At 42.7% G+C, this 15,666-nt stretch overlaps 1 protein-coding gene across 1 annotated transcript; it reads right to left on the bottom strand.

Annotated features, from left to right (window-relative positions):
- Positions 1-633: 633 nt before the first annotated feature.
- Positions 634-13,488, bottom strand: IMPA1 (inositol monophosphatase 1). The gene is made up of 9 exons (XM_065399166.1): positions 13,411-13,488; positions 10,702-10,783; positions 9,330-9,463; positions 8,341-8,445; positions 7,726-7,771; positions 7,485-7,593; positions 6,596-6,704; positions 2,424-2,575; positions 634-894 (listed from the first exon to the last, which is right to left on the bottom strand). Exons 2-9 carry the CDS (start codon positions 10,762-10,764, stop codon positions 776-778), a joined length of 837 nt encoding a protein of 278 aa, XP_065255238.1. The 5' UTR covers positions 10,765-10,783; positions 13,411-13,488; the 3' UTR covers positions 634-775.
- Between the last annotated feature and the right edge of the window lie 2,178 nt (positions 13,489-15,666).

Raw genomic sequence — 15,666 nt, 5'->3', positions numbered from 1 at the left:
TTTTAGGAACAGCGGTCAATTAGGTCTATAGAAGTAATGGGCACATAAGTCTAAAAAATAAATGTGTCTTCTTTTCTCTAGGTATTTCTCTAAACATTCCCTGCAATAGCAACTGAAATCATTGTTGAATCACTCTTGCACAGTGATAACATACAAGTGTCCTGAAGTGTGCCAAAAACTAAATGTGACTGTCTCCAAAGTGAAGTCTGGGATCATGTGATCTACTTCTACATTTCCTTCACCGGTGAGAACTTCTGGACAGACTGATAGCACTGTAACAATTTAGAGGCTCTATATGAAAATCTCATAAGCAACAATCAACCTTGATCACATTGGGGGAAAACCATGAGAAAATTGGAACCAGGAGCAATAAACTCTCTCTTTGTAACATATGACTTAGAGCATTAGTTGCTCTCTATCTTCCAGTGTGCTATATAATTTTTAAATATCACTTTTATGGGATTGTGTCCTTTTTTCCTTTAACTCATTTAAGCAGCTATAATACTATATAGGAAATAAAATTTACAGCAAAACTGATGTTTTATTTACACAAACTGCAAACTTTGTTAGAAACAGTTCTATAACAGTTTCAAATGGGTCTGATTTCAAAACCCTATTTAGAAATCAATTTGTAATAAGATATATTCAGAAGTATATTACTACCCATTTAAGTGCAACATGTGATCTTACGTGGGACGTTTTCTTCTAAATTCCCAGAGTACGTGACAACTGTTGACAAACTTAGTATTACCACACTTAAGTGTAGTTGTGGTATTCAATTTGTGGCATCGTCCCTTTGTAGGGGGATTATCTGAAGCTCTTTGGCTATTCTCTCTCCTATGGCTCGACTACTTGCAGCAATTATTCTTCGTGACATCAAATCAAATGGTCCTCCTAGAAACAAAGTCAACAACGTAACTGGCTCATAGTCTTAGAAGAATTTTAATCTTGACAAAAATGAGCATTAAGATCAACTGTCAAAATGCAATACTTAGTCTAGCAGAAAGTGTATTAACAAATCCAAATCTAAAAAAAAAATAATAATAATATATTACAGTGTGTAAAATCAAATTCTCAACACTAACAATGTAAAACACAATCCAGTGGCTCATTCATGTATATAGCAAGCAAATTCTCCATGCTACCCAACCTTAGGAAACGCTGCCAAAGGGGATGGGCTCCTAACTCTACTTGGTTTATACTGAGCACCCCCTAACAATACTAGAAATGTGTTATATTAATGGTTGCATAAGGGAAGCAGCAGACATGTTACGTTGTTGACATGTTTCACTTAGAAACCACATACATTTGATTTTTAGTTTGGAGAAACAGTAAAGGATTTGGTGAGAAATGAATCAGGGAAAAGACAGAATAACAAAGCTGTGTGCTGAAGGAGATTAGGAAGGCATCCTCCACGGAACCCACAGAGTGGCTGAAGAAATGTTTCACTGGGGCGACTTCAGCCCTGTGGCTGATGTAAATCCTGCATGCCCCCAATTTGACCCTATCATTGAGGTAAAACTAGAAATTGACCCTTGCACTGCACAGGGAATGGCCATCAGAAATGGGGACCACCATGACCATGGAGGTGGGTGGGAGCTCTACTATCCCTTAGTGTGGGTCTAGACATTCTCCACTTTCTTTGAAGCCTCTTTTTGCCATCACTTACCCAAACATGGAAGGGTTTTACTGTCTGTGGTTGAATGTATAGCACCATTTCACTTTGGCAGAATTAAAAAGTTGTTATACTAGCACAGAAAAATTGTAAGTACACCTCTACCCCGATATAACGTGACCTGATATAACACGAATTCGGCTATAACGCGATAAAGCAGTGCTCCGGGGGGGCGGGGCTGCGCACTCCAGTGGATCAAAGCAAGTTCGATATAACGCGGTTTCACCTATAATGCGGTAAGATTTTTTGGCTCCCGAGGACAGCGTTATATCGGGGTAGAGGTGTATTTAGCTAATGTAATTAGTTCAGATCAAGTTCTGCCCCTGGATAAGCATGCACAAGTCTCATTGAGTTCAGCTGGTACCTAACATTAATACCTGGGAGAAGAATTCAGACTTATTATTGACTTTCATATCCTAACAGGGAATGATTCTACTGCAAGAGACTCAATGCTAGTGAGCAAGAACTTCTGCTAAGTGAACTAAAGGATAAAACAAGTGACAACTATCCCTGTGCATTAATTTGATGGAAACACTGTTTAATAGAGTTAAGAACCACCCAGATAATAGGATGGCTGAAAATCTTACTGATATGGGTCATCATTATGGTTTGCCAGGTGGTTGATAAAAAAGAGCAAGAGAACACCCATACACTCTAATGTTCTACATACCTCAGTTTCAAAAGTATCCACATTTAAAAAAAAAAAAAAAAAAAAAAATCAATTTCCTGAAGGTTCCCTTTCATTTACCTGATACATCCAGCAGCACTCCACCTGCTTCAGTAATGATAATTCCAGCTCCTGCCATATCCCAGCAATGAATGCCCATCTCATAATATGCATCAGCTCCACCAGTTGCCACAAGGCACATGTTTACAGCTGCTGTACCAACAGCTCTAATCCTAAAACAGATACGAGATTCATTAATTGAGAGTAGTTTACAGGAACATCAAAATATTAAAACTAACCAGACAGTGTATACCAGCCAGCGTGAATAAAGCAAAGAAGGAAACTAAGGCTAATGTGAAGGCATATTACTTGTGAGAAATAAGCCAGTTCCTCTGTTTTCTCCTGCTTATTTTTTATCCTAATTGCAAACAAGTGTGCATGCATCCATTCCCAGATTTCAGTTAACTAGTGTTAAAAAGAAAGAGTAATTAAGTAATTTAAAGGAAATCACTTTCAAAATTGCTTTCAAGGTGAAAGCATGAGGTGTGTTTAAATAACTCAAGAAAAACATTATTAAAAATATCCACCTTTGAAATAATGGATAGTCCACTTTGCTTTGTGAGTGCTAATTAGTGTGCAATTTAAATTGTTGTCTGATTGGAAAAGTTACTTAGCTTTCACAACTGAGTCAATAAGCAGCTTTCTTGACTTTTGCAAAGATGTAAATGTAATTCTCACAAAAAACAAATAACTATGCAATGTAAATCAGCTATAAAGAGGACATTTTCAATATTCTTTTCTGTTTCATATTCACAGTGCTCTTATCAGCATTATTGCCCCCTGAACAAGTTGTACAATTATCTGACAAGTTCACTAAAAGGCATCACATATTTTCATATATCAGACAGTTATAAATAAAATATAGATTGAATTGTTATATAAAGCAGGGTGGTGCTCAAGTCACGGCAAGAGCCAGTTAATCATCTGTGACCCTTGATTTACCAACAGCATATAGCTGGCAGCTTAGAACTTCAAAGTGAAGATTCAAAATGGAACAGACGATACTACTGTGCCCTGAGCAAAGGTAGTTTAACTCTTCATTTCACAGAAAATGTAAAATCTGTATTCAAGTGTAGACAGGTGATACCTTGTTTCATTATATCAAAAATCTTTGTGGAAGTATGAATGGCATATGTGCTCAAGGAACCAGAAAGGAGCCTAAGAATCCTGGAAGAAAGGATATTTCCTGGTCGGTACTCTGGGCCCAATCCTGCAATCCTTACTCATGTAAATATTCCCACTAAACTCAGTAAGAGTACTTGTGTGAATAAAAGTTGCATGACCAGAACTGTAACTAGGCATTTTAGCGCCTTGGGTGAGCAAGCATATTTGCACCCCTACCGTTTTTCATCATCATTTTTCTGCCTCCACTGTTTTGTGCCCTGGGCGGCTGCCCTTCTCGCCCCACCTGGGCTACGGCCCTGTGCATGACTGGACCCTTAAAGCCAGATATATACAAGTAAGGCTGGTCAAAAAGTATCCATTGAAACTGTGTTTATGATAAAAAAAAATTGGCTGTGGAAAACTGAATTTTTGTGGAAATTTTTTTTGGCCAAAAACCAAAAAAACACAGTCCATGGCTGAATTTTTTTTGTCTGCAGGAAAAAAAAAATTCTGAAAAGCTCTACATAATAGTTACAGTTTTTTACCTCCTGATATTTCTCCTTAGTTACATCAGAGAAGGGGAACCTAGATAACCTGATAGAGCTTCTTTGTATCTAGTTTCTATGATTTCACATGACTTTTTCAAATGTCTCTGTACCAGAAGGTAGAAAACATGATTTCAGAAAAAAATAGAAGACTTCATTTTTAGAACCCAGTATAAAATGATACTTTTTAGACCAGAGAAACTAACGTTTAGTTCAAAGCATATACCAAAGTCTTTAAATCCTCAATGGTGTTTTGATTGGCATGGTTTTGTACTATATATCCTACTTTCTAAATAATAATTAATTAAGCAGGTTTTTCAAGGTAAATTCCTATTCATTTTTTTTCATTCAAGGCCTTGGGTTTAAACAAAGCCATGAGGATCTGTAAGAATAGCTGAGATTACAAAGTTTAGTACCTCTCTCCATGGGCATAATTTGGGGAGGTGCAGGCGTTGCCCCCCCAAACTGCAAGATCAGGCAGGTGCAGAATTTGCCCTCCTCCACACAGGGCCACCGTTTCGAGGGACGGGGTGGGGGGGGGCACCTGCTCACCCCTGAGTTTTGTACCAGAAGTCTGCTCGTGGTGCACACCCCAGCCCCAGGAAGAGCTCTTCGCTGCAGCACCGTGCAGTCAGGTCCCTCCCTCCAGGAGCCGGGGATTCACCCCTGTCAGTTTCCTCCTCTGCTGCACTAGCTCACCCATCCCGTCCCCCTCCACCAATCAGCAGCGGAGACTATATGGAATGACAATCCTCCGAACCAATACTAGCGGGGCAGTGAGCAGGCCTCTGAGGGTGGGGCAGGCAAGGAGGGGGAGCACAGGGTCCGCAGTGCTGGTGGTGGTGGTGGGGGGGTAGCATAGCGGTGGGAAGGAAACGGAAAGCACAGGGTCCCCAGTGGTGGGGATATTGGAGCCGGGGGAGGGGAGGGGGGGCAGTCAATCTTCAGGGGAAGGGAGAGGAGAGGGCATAGGGCTGTGTCCTGAGGGAGGAGCAGCTGAGAGGGAACCGTCCCTAGTGCAAGGATTCTGAGGGAAGGGGAGCTGCAGAAGGCTGGGGGGCTAGGAGCAGCTAAGTGGGTCTTGGGGTCAGTTTGCCCTCAGAGAAGCAGGGAGTAACCTCTCCTCTCCATGGGAAGAGGCCGGGAACAGACCCTTCTGGTCCAGAGCTGTCATGTCCACTAGTGGTTGCAGCTTCAAGGACATGTATGTGTCCATGCTACGCTGCAAATTCTGCCAGTAGGTGCTGAGCTCGTGGGGGATGAAAGCTGTGCTTCGGGCCAACCCAGAGACTGACCTGTACTCCACCGACATCCAACCCACCAAGTAAATTCCCTTCAGCTACCACCAGTAGGCATCTCAAAAGCTGACTAATGTTATGGTAGCGCCCAAAGACCTTACACCAGTAGGAGTCCCCCATTGTGCTAGGCATCATACAAAACATTAAGACCACCCAGTTCCTGCTCCACAGATATAAATCTAATCCTTTTAATTCCATATGGCAGGCAGGTGTTGTTTTTCCCATTTTACAGCAATGGGAACTGAGGAACAGTGTCCAAACACAGAATGGTACTTCAAAAAAAAAAAAAAAAAAAAAAAAAGTATATAGATATATACCCAAACTCTAAATAATAAACAAGACTGTTTTTTTTCTCAACTTTAAAATATGGAATTTTCTCCGTGTTTGGTTTTAAATATTCTCCTGTGAGAACTGCAACTCAATCACTGCAGCGTTGTGTTTAAGAGCCTCTGGAAAGTAAGTTGACTTTAAACTGAAGTGAAAATGACTTGAAAGTGTCAGTTTCATTCCTGTTTAAAGTCAGTTTCTAGTCTATTATTATCTGTATTAGAGTAACACATCTAGAACCCCAGGCAGGTGCAGTATAAACTCACAGGGCCTTGGCCTAGTAGGGTGTTTCCAAAAGTTAAATTATCTATTCCACGCTTGGTGAACTGCAAAAAAGTAAGTAGCCTAAAATTTAGGCTAATTTATTGTCTTATCATTTAGGCCCTAAATGATAGACAATAATCAGATTTTTCTACAATTGTTTCAACTGCTGTATTCAAGAGTAGTAACAAAGTAAGAATATACATTAGAATTTTTAAACCTAACCACTGTCCCTTTATTTAATTTTCTTTCTTTATACAGGAATTAGATATAGTGCTCTTGTCAGCTAATTTCTAAGTTATCTGCAAAAAGCTAGAGTTTTCAGGTGCTTAAGTAGCCCCTGGAATCACCCAATCGGAAATGGCTCCCTGTCCACGCGCAACCCCACTGGCCTGACTGGAGCTGCCTCCCCCCCTCCAAATATAGAAGTCAAACTACCTCTCTCATCATGATAAATAATGTTGCGTAAATCTTGTCTCTTACGTACAGTTTCTTGGTAAAAGCCACAAGACAGCTTGATTTAAATTGTATCATCCCTTTTTTTTTTTTTTAAATTACAGCAAAGAAAGCTGAGTTTGACTGCCATTTTCCTTTCTAAAAATCAGGTTTGGTGCAAGCTTCAAGCAGAAGACGAAAAACAAATTAAAAAATACCTTACCCATGAACAGGAATACTGAGAAGCCTTTCCATGTTAGAAAGAACTATCTTTAAAGTCTCTGGTTCACGGTTAGATCCCATTTCTGTTACTAAAAGTGATTTTGTAATATCTGGGAAGGGAAAAAGTGACAATTTTTTCCCCAACACTTTGACTTACATAAGGACAATATTTAAGCATTTGAGTATATCATGCACTTTCACTGATTGCTCATTGTAATAAACATTCATCTCACATGTTCACTTTATATTCAATATAGCATAGAACTAACTACTTTTGGCTAGACACTAACAGGAAGAAAAACTTAGCCAAAAAAAAAAAAAAGGCAGCACTATCCAGTCTCACTTTGTGCATGTGTTCACTGGGGTTACTTATAATCGCAAATTGCGATTCTTGGTAAGAATCGGAACATTTTTCAAATCGTTAAGGTCTTAATGCAGCCAAGTATTTAAACACGGACTTAACTTCATGTAAATTGAGAAACAGGTGAACAGTGGTACAACTACAGTTAGGCCTACATTTAAATGTTTTGCAGGTTTAGGGCTGAAATAAGACTAATTTTTTGGTAGATTTGTCACTGTTTCTAAACAGACCAGTTTAACAAATACAGGCGATAAAACTCCCAAATTTCTTAAATTTTATTTTTATTTTATAACATTCACAAGCATGTTATGTGCTTCAAAGAAAACAAAATATGGGATCCTTCCTCAAAGGGCTTACACTCTATGGGTAAATAAGTGTACATTTGTGCAGGGATGTGAGTGAGGAATAGCTATAAGAAAAGGAGACATTATACATCAATGGTTTCTAATAATTATATTTTGGAAAAAGTAAATGTAAGAATTTCCATCCTCATTCCCCTTCCCAAAATAAGCTACTCAGTTCAACTCACCTTCTTGTCCTGATACTCGAAGCTTCTGACCGTTGCAAAATGCACCTTTTCCTTTCCTGCCAGTGTACATTTTTTCTTCCACACAACTGTATACAACTCCAAATTCAATCTGCAAAGAAGAAAGGTTTCTTTTCCATTAGTGTGGAAATGCCAGTTTTACATAAAGAGAGTGGTGGTTAATAATATGTTATGAATTTGATTTTATTTCTCTGTTGGATGTTAAGTAATAAAACAAATATACCTTTTTGTTGACAACAAAGCCAATCGAAACTGCCACAAATGGAAACCTTCAAAACAAAACAAAATATTTTACTAATTTATAATTGAGATATTATGTTTCTTTTGTTACTATACATTTTTTAAACTCCTAGTTGTACTCCAGCCGTGTAATAACAGAGGAAATATGGAAGGTGTAAGCTACCCTTCGCCACCAAACAGGCTCAGCAATGCCAACTGTAATTACATAGGGTTTATTTGTTAATACTGCATCTTTTGCTTTCAAACTTTCAGGTTGATATTTGCAGCAAAATGGGTGTTTTCTTCTAACTCTGTACTAATTATACTACATAATGCTAGTCTCTCAAGGCATGCCAACTGTTGGTTACAGCTGGAAAACATTCTATTTGAGAGCATTATAGTACTTGCAGAAGTACTGCTACTCTGGTAATACTTGCCTGGCTGTTTCTAATCAAATATAAGCAAGAAACTCAAGATCTATAAAGAGATGCAATGAACACAATTGCAAACACCATTAAACATGGTTACTTAAATGGTTCCAAAGAAAACAGCAAAAAAAATTCTAGTCTAAATGTTGCCCAATTTAAGTAGTAATCATGGACAAAATAAACAGATATACCTGTGTACAAAGTTAGTAGTTCCATCAATAGGGTCAATAATCCACGTGGGATTATCTGTCAAGGTACTGCCTTCTCCAGCTGCAACAGATTCTTCTCCAATGAAACTAGAGTAGCCAAAATATATTTAAAACACGAATAGTTTAAGAGGCTAGAATTTAACTTTGCAGTGGGTGATGTTTATCATTCTTAAAAGAAAACCAGATGTAACCTGAAAATTAAACAGCAATTATTAATGTGAAATTTATCTGAAAACAGCTAAATTGCAACTGGTATCTTAGCAAGCTGGAGGGCTACCTGTTGAGGAATGATATTTGTGGTATTAGAGATAAGGAGGCACAATGGTAGAGCTAGTAAAAACGTTTCTATCCTTTAATATTAGTTTACAAAATTTAGCATTATTTTAGACATAACATTGAAGTTTCTCTTCTTATTAGAGCAGTCTGGTTTACCATTTTTCCATATATCCAGTGTCATGAGGTCATAGTACCACATAAGGATGTAAGAAACTAGAGGACAACAGGGAATTTTGGCAAAGTTGTTTTATGTAAACTGTACTAAACATAAGCAATAAGTCAATTGGGAGGCTGCCTTGGGGAGGATCGTCAATTAAGCAAAATATATGAAATTCCCATTCAATAAACCATTTATTTCTGAAGAACTGGGAAGGCTGAGGGATATAATTAAAAACTCTAAAGAGAATATGTGCAACTCTTGGTCATGTATGTCCAGAAGGCCTTTTCCTGTGCCAAAGTATACTATGACTACACACTGTCAGGTACAAGTAGAAAATCAGAAGTACTTCTACGGACCTTATAGTAAGTGCCACTTAAATATTTTACATCTGAAGTTATGGAGTTCTTCCTTAACTTCCCGGCAATCTCATATTAAATTTCCTTGAGAAAAAAAAAGAGACTCCATACTTTAGCCCTTCACCCACCATTTCCTCTTCTCCCATGAGTAGCAATTAAAATATCAATAGAAGTTGTACCTGTGAGAAGGATATTTTTCTTTTATAGAAGAAATAATCATTTTTTCCACTTTTTGATCAGTGACTGTCACTAGATCTGCTGGTGAGCTTTTAACCATAATGGATATTTCCTCTTTCAATGCTTCCCGGACTACCTGTAAAGAATATTATTTTGTTTATAAGAAACTTCAGGAAAATATTATTATTTAATATTTATTATTATTATTATGGCTTCCAGGAAAGTCCAACACATCATTATTCTTTTCTGACTGTAATAATCTGATCCTAATTTACACATGTGCTTAACTTTATGTACTGCAAGTAATCTCATTTAAGGAGGGAACATCAGTCAGCTCCGTTTTCTTAGGAGCTGTTTTAAAATTTCTTACTCTTACAATATTTTAGCATTATCAATGCTACAAAGCTGTAACGAAACACTAAACGCTGCCCCTAGGTAAGTTATTTCCAGGCCAGGCCAGGCACATGTGACTGAATCTCTACCTCCCAGCCAAGAAAATCCTATTGAGGACTTCTAATGAAATGAGATGAACCTTTGTTTGAGGGAATGTTTACTGAGGCAGTTGAAGGGACTTCAATATTTACTGTGATTCTGAAGACTGTGTGGCTGGTATATGCCCTCGTCTTACCTGCATACACAGTAAGAGGCTACTGTATAGAAGCAGAGGCAGGAAGTGGAGACCTGGCCATCCACCCTACCCCATGGCTCCTCAGAGATCTGCTAGCTCTTTTTCTTGCTCTCCTGCCATGTTAGACCACAGCCGGAGGGGCAAACCACCTATAGTGAGAGAGCAGGAGCTGTTGCCTGGCAAGGGAGAGAGCCTCAATGAAAGGGAGAGGAGGGAAGAAGGAGGCAAATTGTCTGCCCAAGGGCTAGAGAGGCACCATAGTGGAAGCAGGCTTCCTGTGAGAAGAGACACAGGACTATGGAAAAACCACTCAGAAAATGCTGCCAGTAGCCGTGCACACTGAAGTACAGTACAAAACTGTTCAGACAAAAAGACAGTGGTATGAGGGACAAATGAGATGCTGTCTGCTACAGCAGCAAGGGAACTTAAAGGGAAACACTTTTAACCAAATTTAAGGTACCAAAAGTGTTTGTGCAACAAGGAGAAAGGATAGACCACAAATCATTGCTCAGTATCAGCCTGAGGAGTTGCAAAGATTTTTTCCTAAATTAGCCCAGTCGAGAACAGGATACCTTCCTATTTCTAACTTAATGTCATTTTGCTTTAGACGATTACGCTAATTTATGTTTGTTTTTGACAAAATATAGAGGTGGAATATCTGGGCAAACCTAAAAGTAAAATTCCCCTATAAGACATACATGAGTTTCTCTAGAAACAGACAGTAATTTGTAAGTAAGTTTACATACCTCTCCAGCCTTTCTTGCTAAAGTAACTGCATAATCCATGCATTGTTGCCAAGGATCAGCCATCTTATCCTAGGTACAGTACCTATTGGGTAGATTTGTTAACACAGATACTTAATACAGTAAAAGCTGTGTCATCTGGCACTTCATCAACCGGAAAGCTCTAGAAATAGGCATTTCTGATATCTCCCAATACAAATCTTCAATGGGGTTGCCAGAGGTCTGGTTGTCCCTGCTGCTCCTAGGCAGAGGAACGGCCACAAGGGCTCCATGTGCTACCCCCATCCCACACGCTGGCTTCGCAGCTCCTATTGGCCAGGAACCATGGCCAGTGGGAGCTGTGAGGGTGACACCTGTGGGCAGAGGCAGCGCACGGAGCCGCCTGGCCGCGCCTCTGCCTAGGGATATGTCGCCGCTTGCGGGGGGGAACGCCTGAGGTGAGCACCACCTGGATCTGGCACCCCGAAATCCCTTCCGCACTCCAACCCCCACCCCTGAGCACCCTCCCACGCTCAAACTCCCTCCTTCCATTGGTAAGTATAACTCTTAGTTAACCGGAATTTTTGGCTAACCAGCACCTGCCATTCCCCCAACATGCCAGATAAAGCTCTTACGATATATAGAAAGTTTTACAAGTCCTCAAAAATTGTTGACCAACAGCCCACTACTTTCCCTGTTTCTGACTTCAACATCCCCTCTCTGCTGGAATTTATGCTCATACAAAAATGCTAGACAATGAAAGCTTGCCTGTTCTCCACAGTACAGGGTTAAGTCATGAAAACACTAAAGCTTTGCTTTGTTCGTGTATTGTTGGGTAATTTAAAGTTTATATCATTATTTTTCTATACTTTTAAAAACAAGCGGGCAAGATTAAATCCAAGACACTATTAGGCATAGACCCTGAAACTGGAAAGACATACATGCGTGCTTAACTTAACATACGGTGGGCAGTCAGCAACTTTGATGGGAGTACTCACCATGTGTAAACTTAAGCACTAATATATGGCTTTGCAGGATCAGAGCCATAGTGGTGTTATGTAGATCATGTTTTTAGACAATGTCTAATGCTCAGTTCAAATTGTTAGAATTTTCACTATAATTTGCTTTGGATGAAAAACTGGCTGACTATTTTTAAACCAACTTTGGGTTAAATTGCTTCAGACATTTTAAAACCAGAGTGCAAAATAAGTAACTGTCCTATTTTGGAGATACATTTCACACACAGACCCCTCAAAAATGGTTAATTCCACATAGAAAAATTTACAGAATATCGCAGTTATTTAGTACACACTTGCTTTTACATCCTCAAGATATTCTGCACCAGTATGAAAACACATTATCAATATTATAATTTAGGTTAGTTTGCACAAGCAGTGTACTATACAATGTACTACACAATATTTTTAGATAAGATTAATTTTAATGACATAAAATTAGTGTATGACCCACTAGATTAAGTGAACTGTAGGAACCTCTGGCATTTCCAGGAATTATTTATTTATGTAAAACAGAGAGTAGAGTCCTAGTACTCCAAAACCTATTCTGGAGAACAGTGTTTTAAACCTGATGGATCCACCACAGCACTCCATCAATACTGCTCCTGAAACTGAGAAAGGGATTGCTAAAAAGCAATGCAATGCAAAGTATTCTTTCCATGGCAGAAGGATCTGTTGAATTAAGAGCATTCTGGCAATGTTGTTAAATATCTTAGCACTTATAATAAAAAATAGTTGTAGAAATGTAAAAATAATCATGTTAGGCTACTGGATTTAGTAAGAACGGCATTGAGCAGAATAAGGTTATATAGCCAGTAAAGATGTATGATGATAATGGGTGAAGTTACTATATTTCAGGTTCCCCAAGAGAGGAGTCTGCCGGGGACGGGCGGGGGGCAGCTGGAGGGGGTATTTGGGGAGACACTAGAGGGGTGCATGTGTTACTGGGAGTGAGGGCTTGCCTACAAATGGAAATTGACCAAAATAGCTGTTCTGGAATAATGAGCCCGGCATAAGTCCCTGCGTGGGCACTTGTTGTGCCACGGGAGCGCCCTCTTCTGATTTACTTCAATCCACTTCGGAGCCACCGCGGATCCAGGTGCCGCCCTCCCGATGGCAACAGTCACAGCGGGGAGCAGCCAGGAAGGGTTTCAAACCCCGAGTAACAACCCCGGAGCGCCGCAGCCCCCGCCCGGAGCGGGCTCCCACACACCGCCGGGCCGGGGTGACGACACACAAGGAGGAAGCAAATCGTGACCGTTTTCAACCCAAAGCCCCATCCCGCCTAATTCGCAACCCCCGGACCAGGCGGTAGCAAGTCCTGGGAAGTAGCCAAGAAGGTCACGTCCGCGTGGCGGGAACTGCGACTAGTAGCAAAAGTGGAGGGCTGCTGGTTGTGCCGCTACACCGGCCCGTTGCTATCCCGCTCGGGCACCGCCCCGCTAGTTTAACCCCAACCGGACCGCGCCTGCGCTCGGGCCCCAGCACCCCCAGCCGCCTCCCCGCGCAACCCCCAGCGCGCGCAGCCTCCGCCAGGGGGCGCGGCTCGGGGCACCCGCCGGCCAGGGCGCGGCCGGGAGAGTCTCTGCCCCGCGGGCGCCGCCCCGGGCTCGGCCGCTACCGGGGACGCGGGGCTAGGCCGGCTCCTCCGCCGGCTGACACCGACCTGCCCGCGGCAATCGGATGCCGAGTAGCCCCGGGCGGGGAGTCCCCTTACCTCACACAGCCCGTGCCGGGTCCTTGTCCGTGCTGGTGGTGAGTCAGTGACCCTCGCAGAACCGTCCCGAACTAGTGCGCATGCGCAAGCGGGCAGAAGCCCTTCGCCGGCATCTGCGGTAAGTGTTAACCCTTCCCTCCCCTCTGCTCGTTTACTCTCCTCCCCGCTCTGTCTGACCGGCTGTCCCTCTGCGCCTGCGCGAGGCTACAGCACCCAGCCAATAGGCGTCCCTCCCCCCCCGTTTTGGAAGTGCTATGCAGCCCTCGCCCCGCATTCCATGGCTGCCCGCAGCACAGCGGGGAGAGGGATGATCTCGGTGGCGGAGGACGAGGGGGTTTAGGCCCGTCTCCCTGTAACGTTACTGGCGGGACAGTGCGGATTTCAGGGGACGTGACACGCGGGGACTCTGCAGATTCTGGGGCCGGGCAGATTTGGGGCAGAGGCATTTATCCAGCGCGCGCTCTCGCTGTTCCCTGTGGCCCAGCGGACCCCCACTAGTGCTCTCCATCGCCGCGGGCCTCCCCTCTTCCTGATCATTGTGCTAGCTTTCATTCCTGCTTCTGTGATGCAGAGGTGGATTAAGCCTTTGTGGCGCCCTGGGCCAGAGCAAATGGGGGCCCTGTGCTCCTGCCAGGGAAATGGGGTTGTGGCATGGGGGGTTACCCTGTTCTGCCCACCCGGCACTCCTGCCAGGGAGTGGGGCAAGCCCCCATGCCCCAACCCTGCTCCCTAGCAGGAGTCTGGGCAGGCAGAGTGGGTTGAGGCACAAGGGCACCCCCAATTGGCTGGGGCCCTTGGGCACAGGCCCCATTGGCTAATCCGCCACTGCTGTGGTGCATTCCCATGGTCTACCTACCTCATTGCCATCCCAATTCAGGGATAATGCTGCTGTATTCCCTTTCCATGGTCCAGTAATGGCACCCACTCTAAGCTCCCCGGCCAGCACCTCTTTTGGGTGCAGATCCATGTCTCTTTCTCCCTCCTAATCAGGGTATTTCCATGCTGCACAGTTCCCTGCCTACAAGGTGAATTCCCCAGCAAATCAGACTGCCTCAGCAGGCCTGCTTTGCCTTCTGAGAGATAACAAACAATGTAATCGCCTACAGTTAATTTACCACACAGTTCTTTTTATGCAAACACATTTATTATTAAGGTAAAAGCATTAGAGAGAAAACACATTAAAAACAATAAAAGAACCTACATCCATGCCAATAAGCTAGATCACTCCCAACTTCAACAAGGGCTCTGGCAGGTGAACAGTCCTTCAACCCCCACACTGGCGGTTCTGTTTGGTCACAGGTTCATAACACTGTTACCTCGGAACAATCATGCCCATGAATCTGAGAGTCCCTTCCTTATACCCTTTGGGTATTTGATCTGGCCTCACATAACAGGTGATCAGAAGACAAAAGGTCCCCTCCTCAAGAGCTAGCATCAAAAGATTGGGTTCAGAGGTGAGAAATTTACATTCCCTCCCTCCAGATATTTCCTAAGAAACTCACTTCACTTTAAAAGTTCACAGTTTCAAACAGTTGAAGCTCACAGCACTTCCTAGGGTTTACATTAGTCAGGTCTCCTCCCTGGAGACATTACATACAGTCCCACAACAAACATTTGCCTTTTGAATACAATGAACTTCTAAGAGTATGTCTACACTGGCAGAGTTACAGCACCGGCAGTTACAGCGCCGCTCAGAGAGTGCTGAAGGGAAACCGCTGTTGTGTGTTCACACTTTCAGCTGCCGGCGCAATAGCGTTTTCACACTTGCAGCACTTGCAGCAGTAATCAGAGCAGTGCACTCTGGGCAGCTGTCCCAGAGAGCATCTCTTCCTCTTCTGCCGCTAAGAGTTGGGGGAAGGTGGATGGGATTGCGGGGCATCCTGGGTCCTGTCCCCATCATGCATTGCTTCACATCCCAGCATTTGGCTTCCGTCCGCATTTGGCACTATCTTTCAACAGTTTGTGTACTGCACACTCTTCGGTCTGCAGGAATGGATCCCGCACTGTTGACCAATATGCTGCTCGGTCTCATTAACACATCACGAGTGGTAGTGGAGATATTCCTTAAACTACAAAGGCAAGAACAGTTCGACATTGATCTCACCACCTATAGTAGCTACAACACGAGATTACTTGTGGCATTCACGGAGGTGCTGACCACAGTGGAACGCCGCTTCTGAGCTCGGGAAACAAGCACTGAGTGGTGGGATCACACCGTCATGCACGTCTGGGATTACAAGCAGTGGCTGCAGAACT

The sequence above is a fragment of the Emys orbicularis genome, chromosome 2 (assembly GCF_028017835.1).
Source record: "Emys orbicularis isolate rEmyOrb1 chromosome 2, rEmyOrb1.hap1, whole genome shotgun sequence".
Taxonomy (NCBI): domain Eukaryota; kingdom Metazoa; phylum Chordata; order Testudines; family Emydidae; genus Emys; species Emys orbicularis.
The sequence above is the reverse complement of the archived record's forward strand: the minus strand, read 5'-3'. Positions and strand labels throughout refer to the sequence as shown.

Excerpts from the sequence above, each read along its gene's own strand:
- IMPA1 (XM_065399166.1), bottom strand. The coding sequence starts at position 10,764 with ATGGCTGATCCTTGGCAACAATGCATGGATTATGCAGTTACTTTAGCA. Across the intron at positions 7,594-7,725 it reads GCTTTGTTGTCAACAAAAAG|ATTGAATTTGGAGTTGTATA; the intron begins GTATATTTGTTT and ends TCTTCTTTGCAG. Across the intron at positions 2,576-6,595 it reads CTCAGTATTCCTGTTCATGG|GATTAGAGCTGTTGGTACAG; the intron begins GTAAGGTATTTT and ends TATCTGTTTTAG.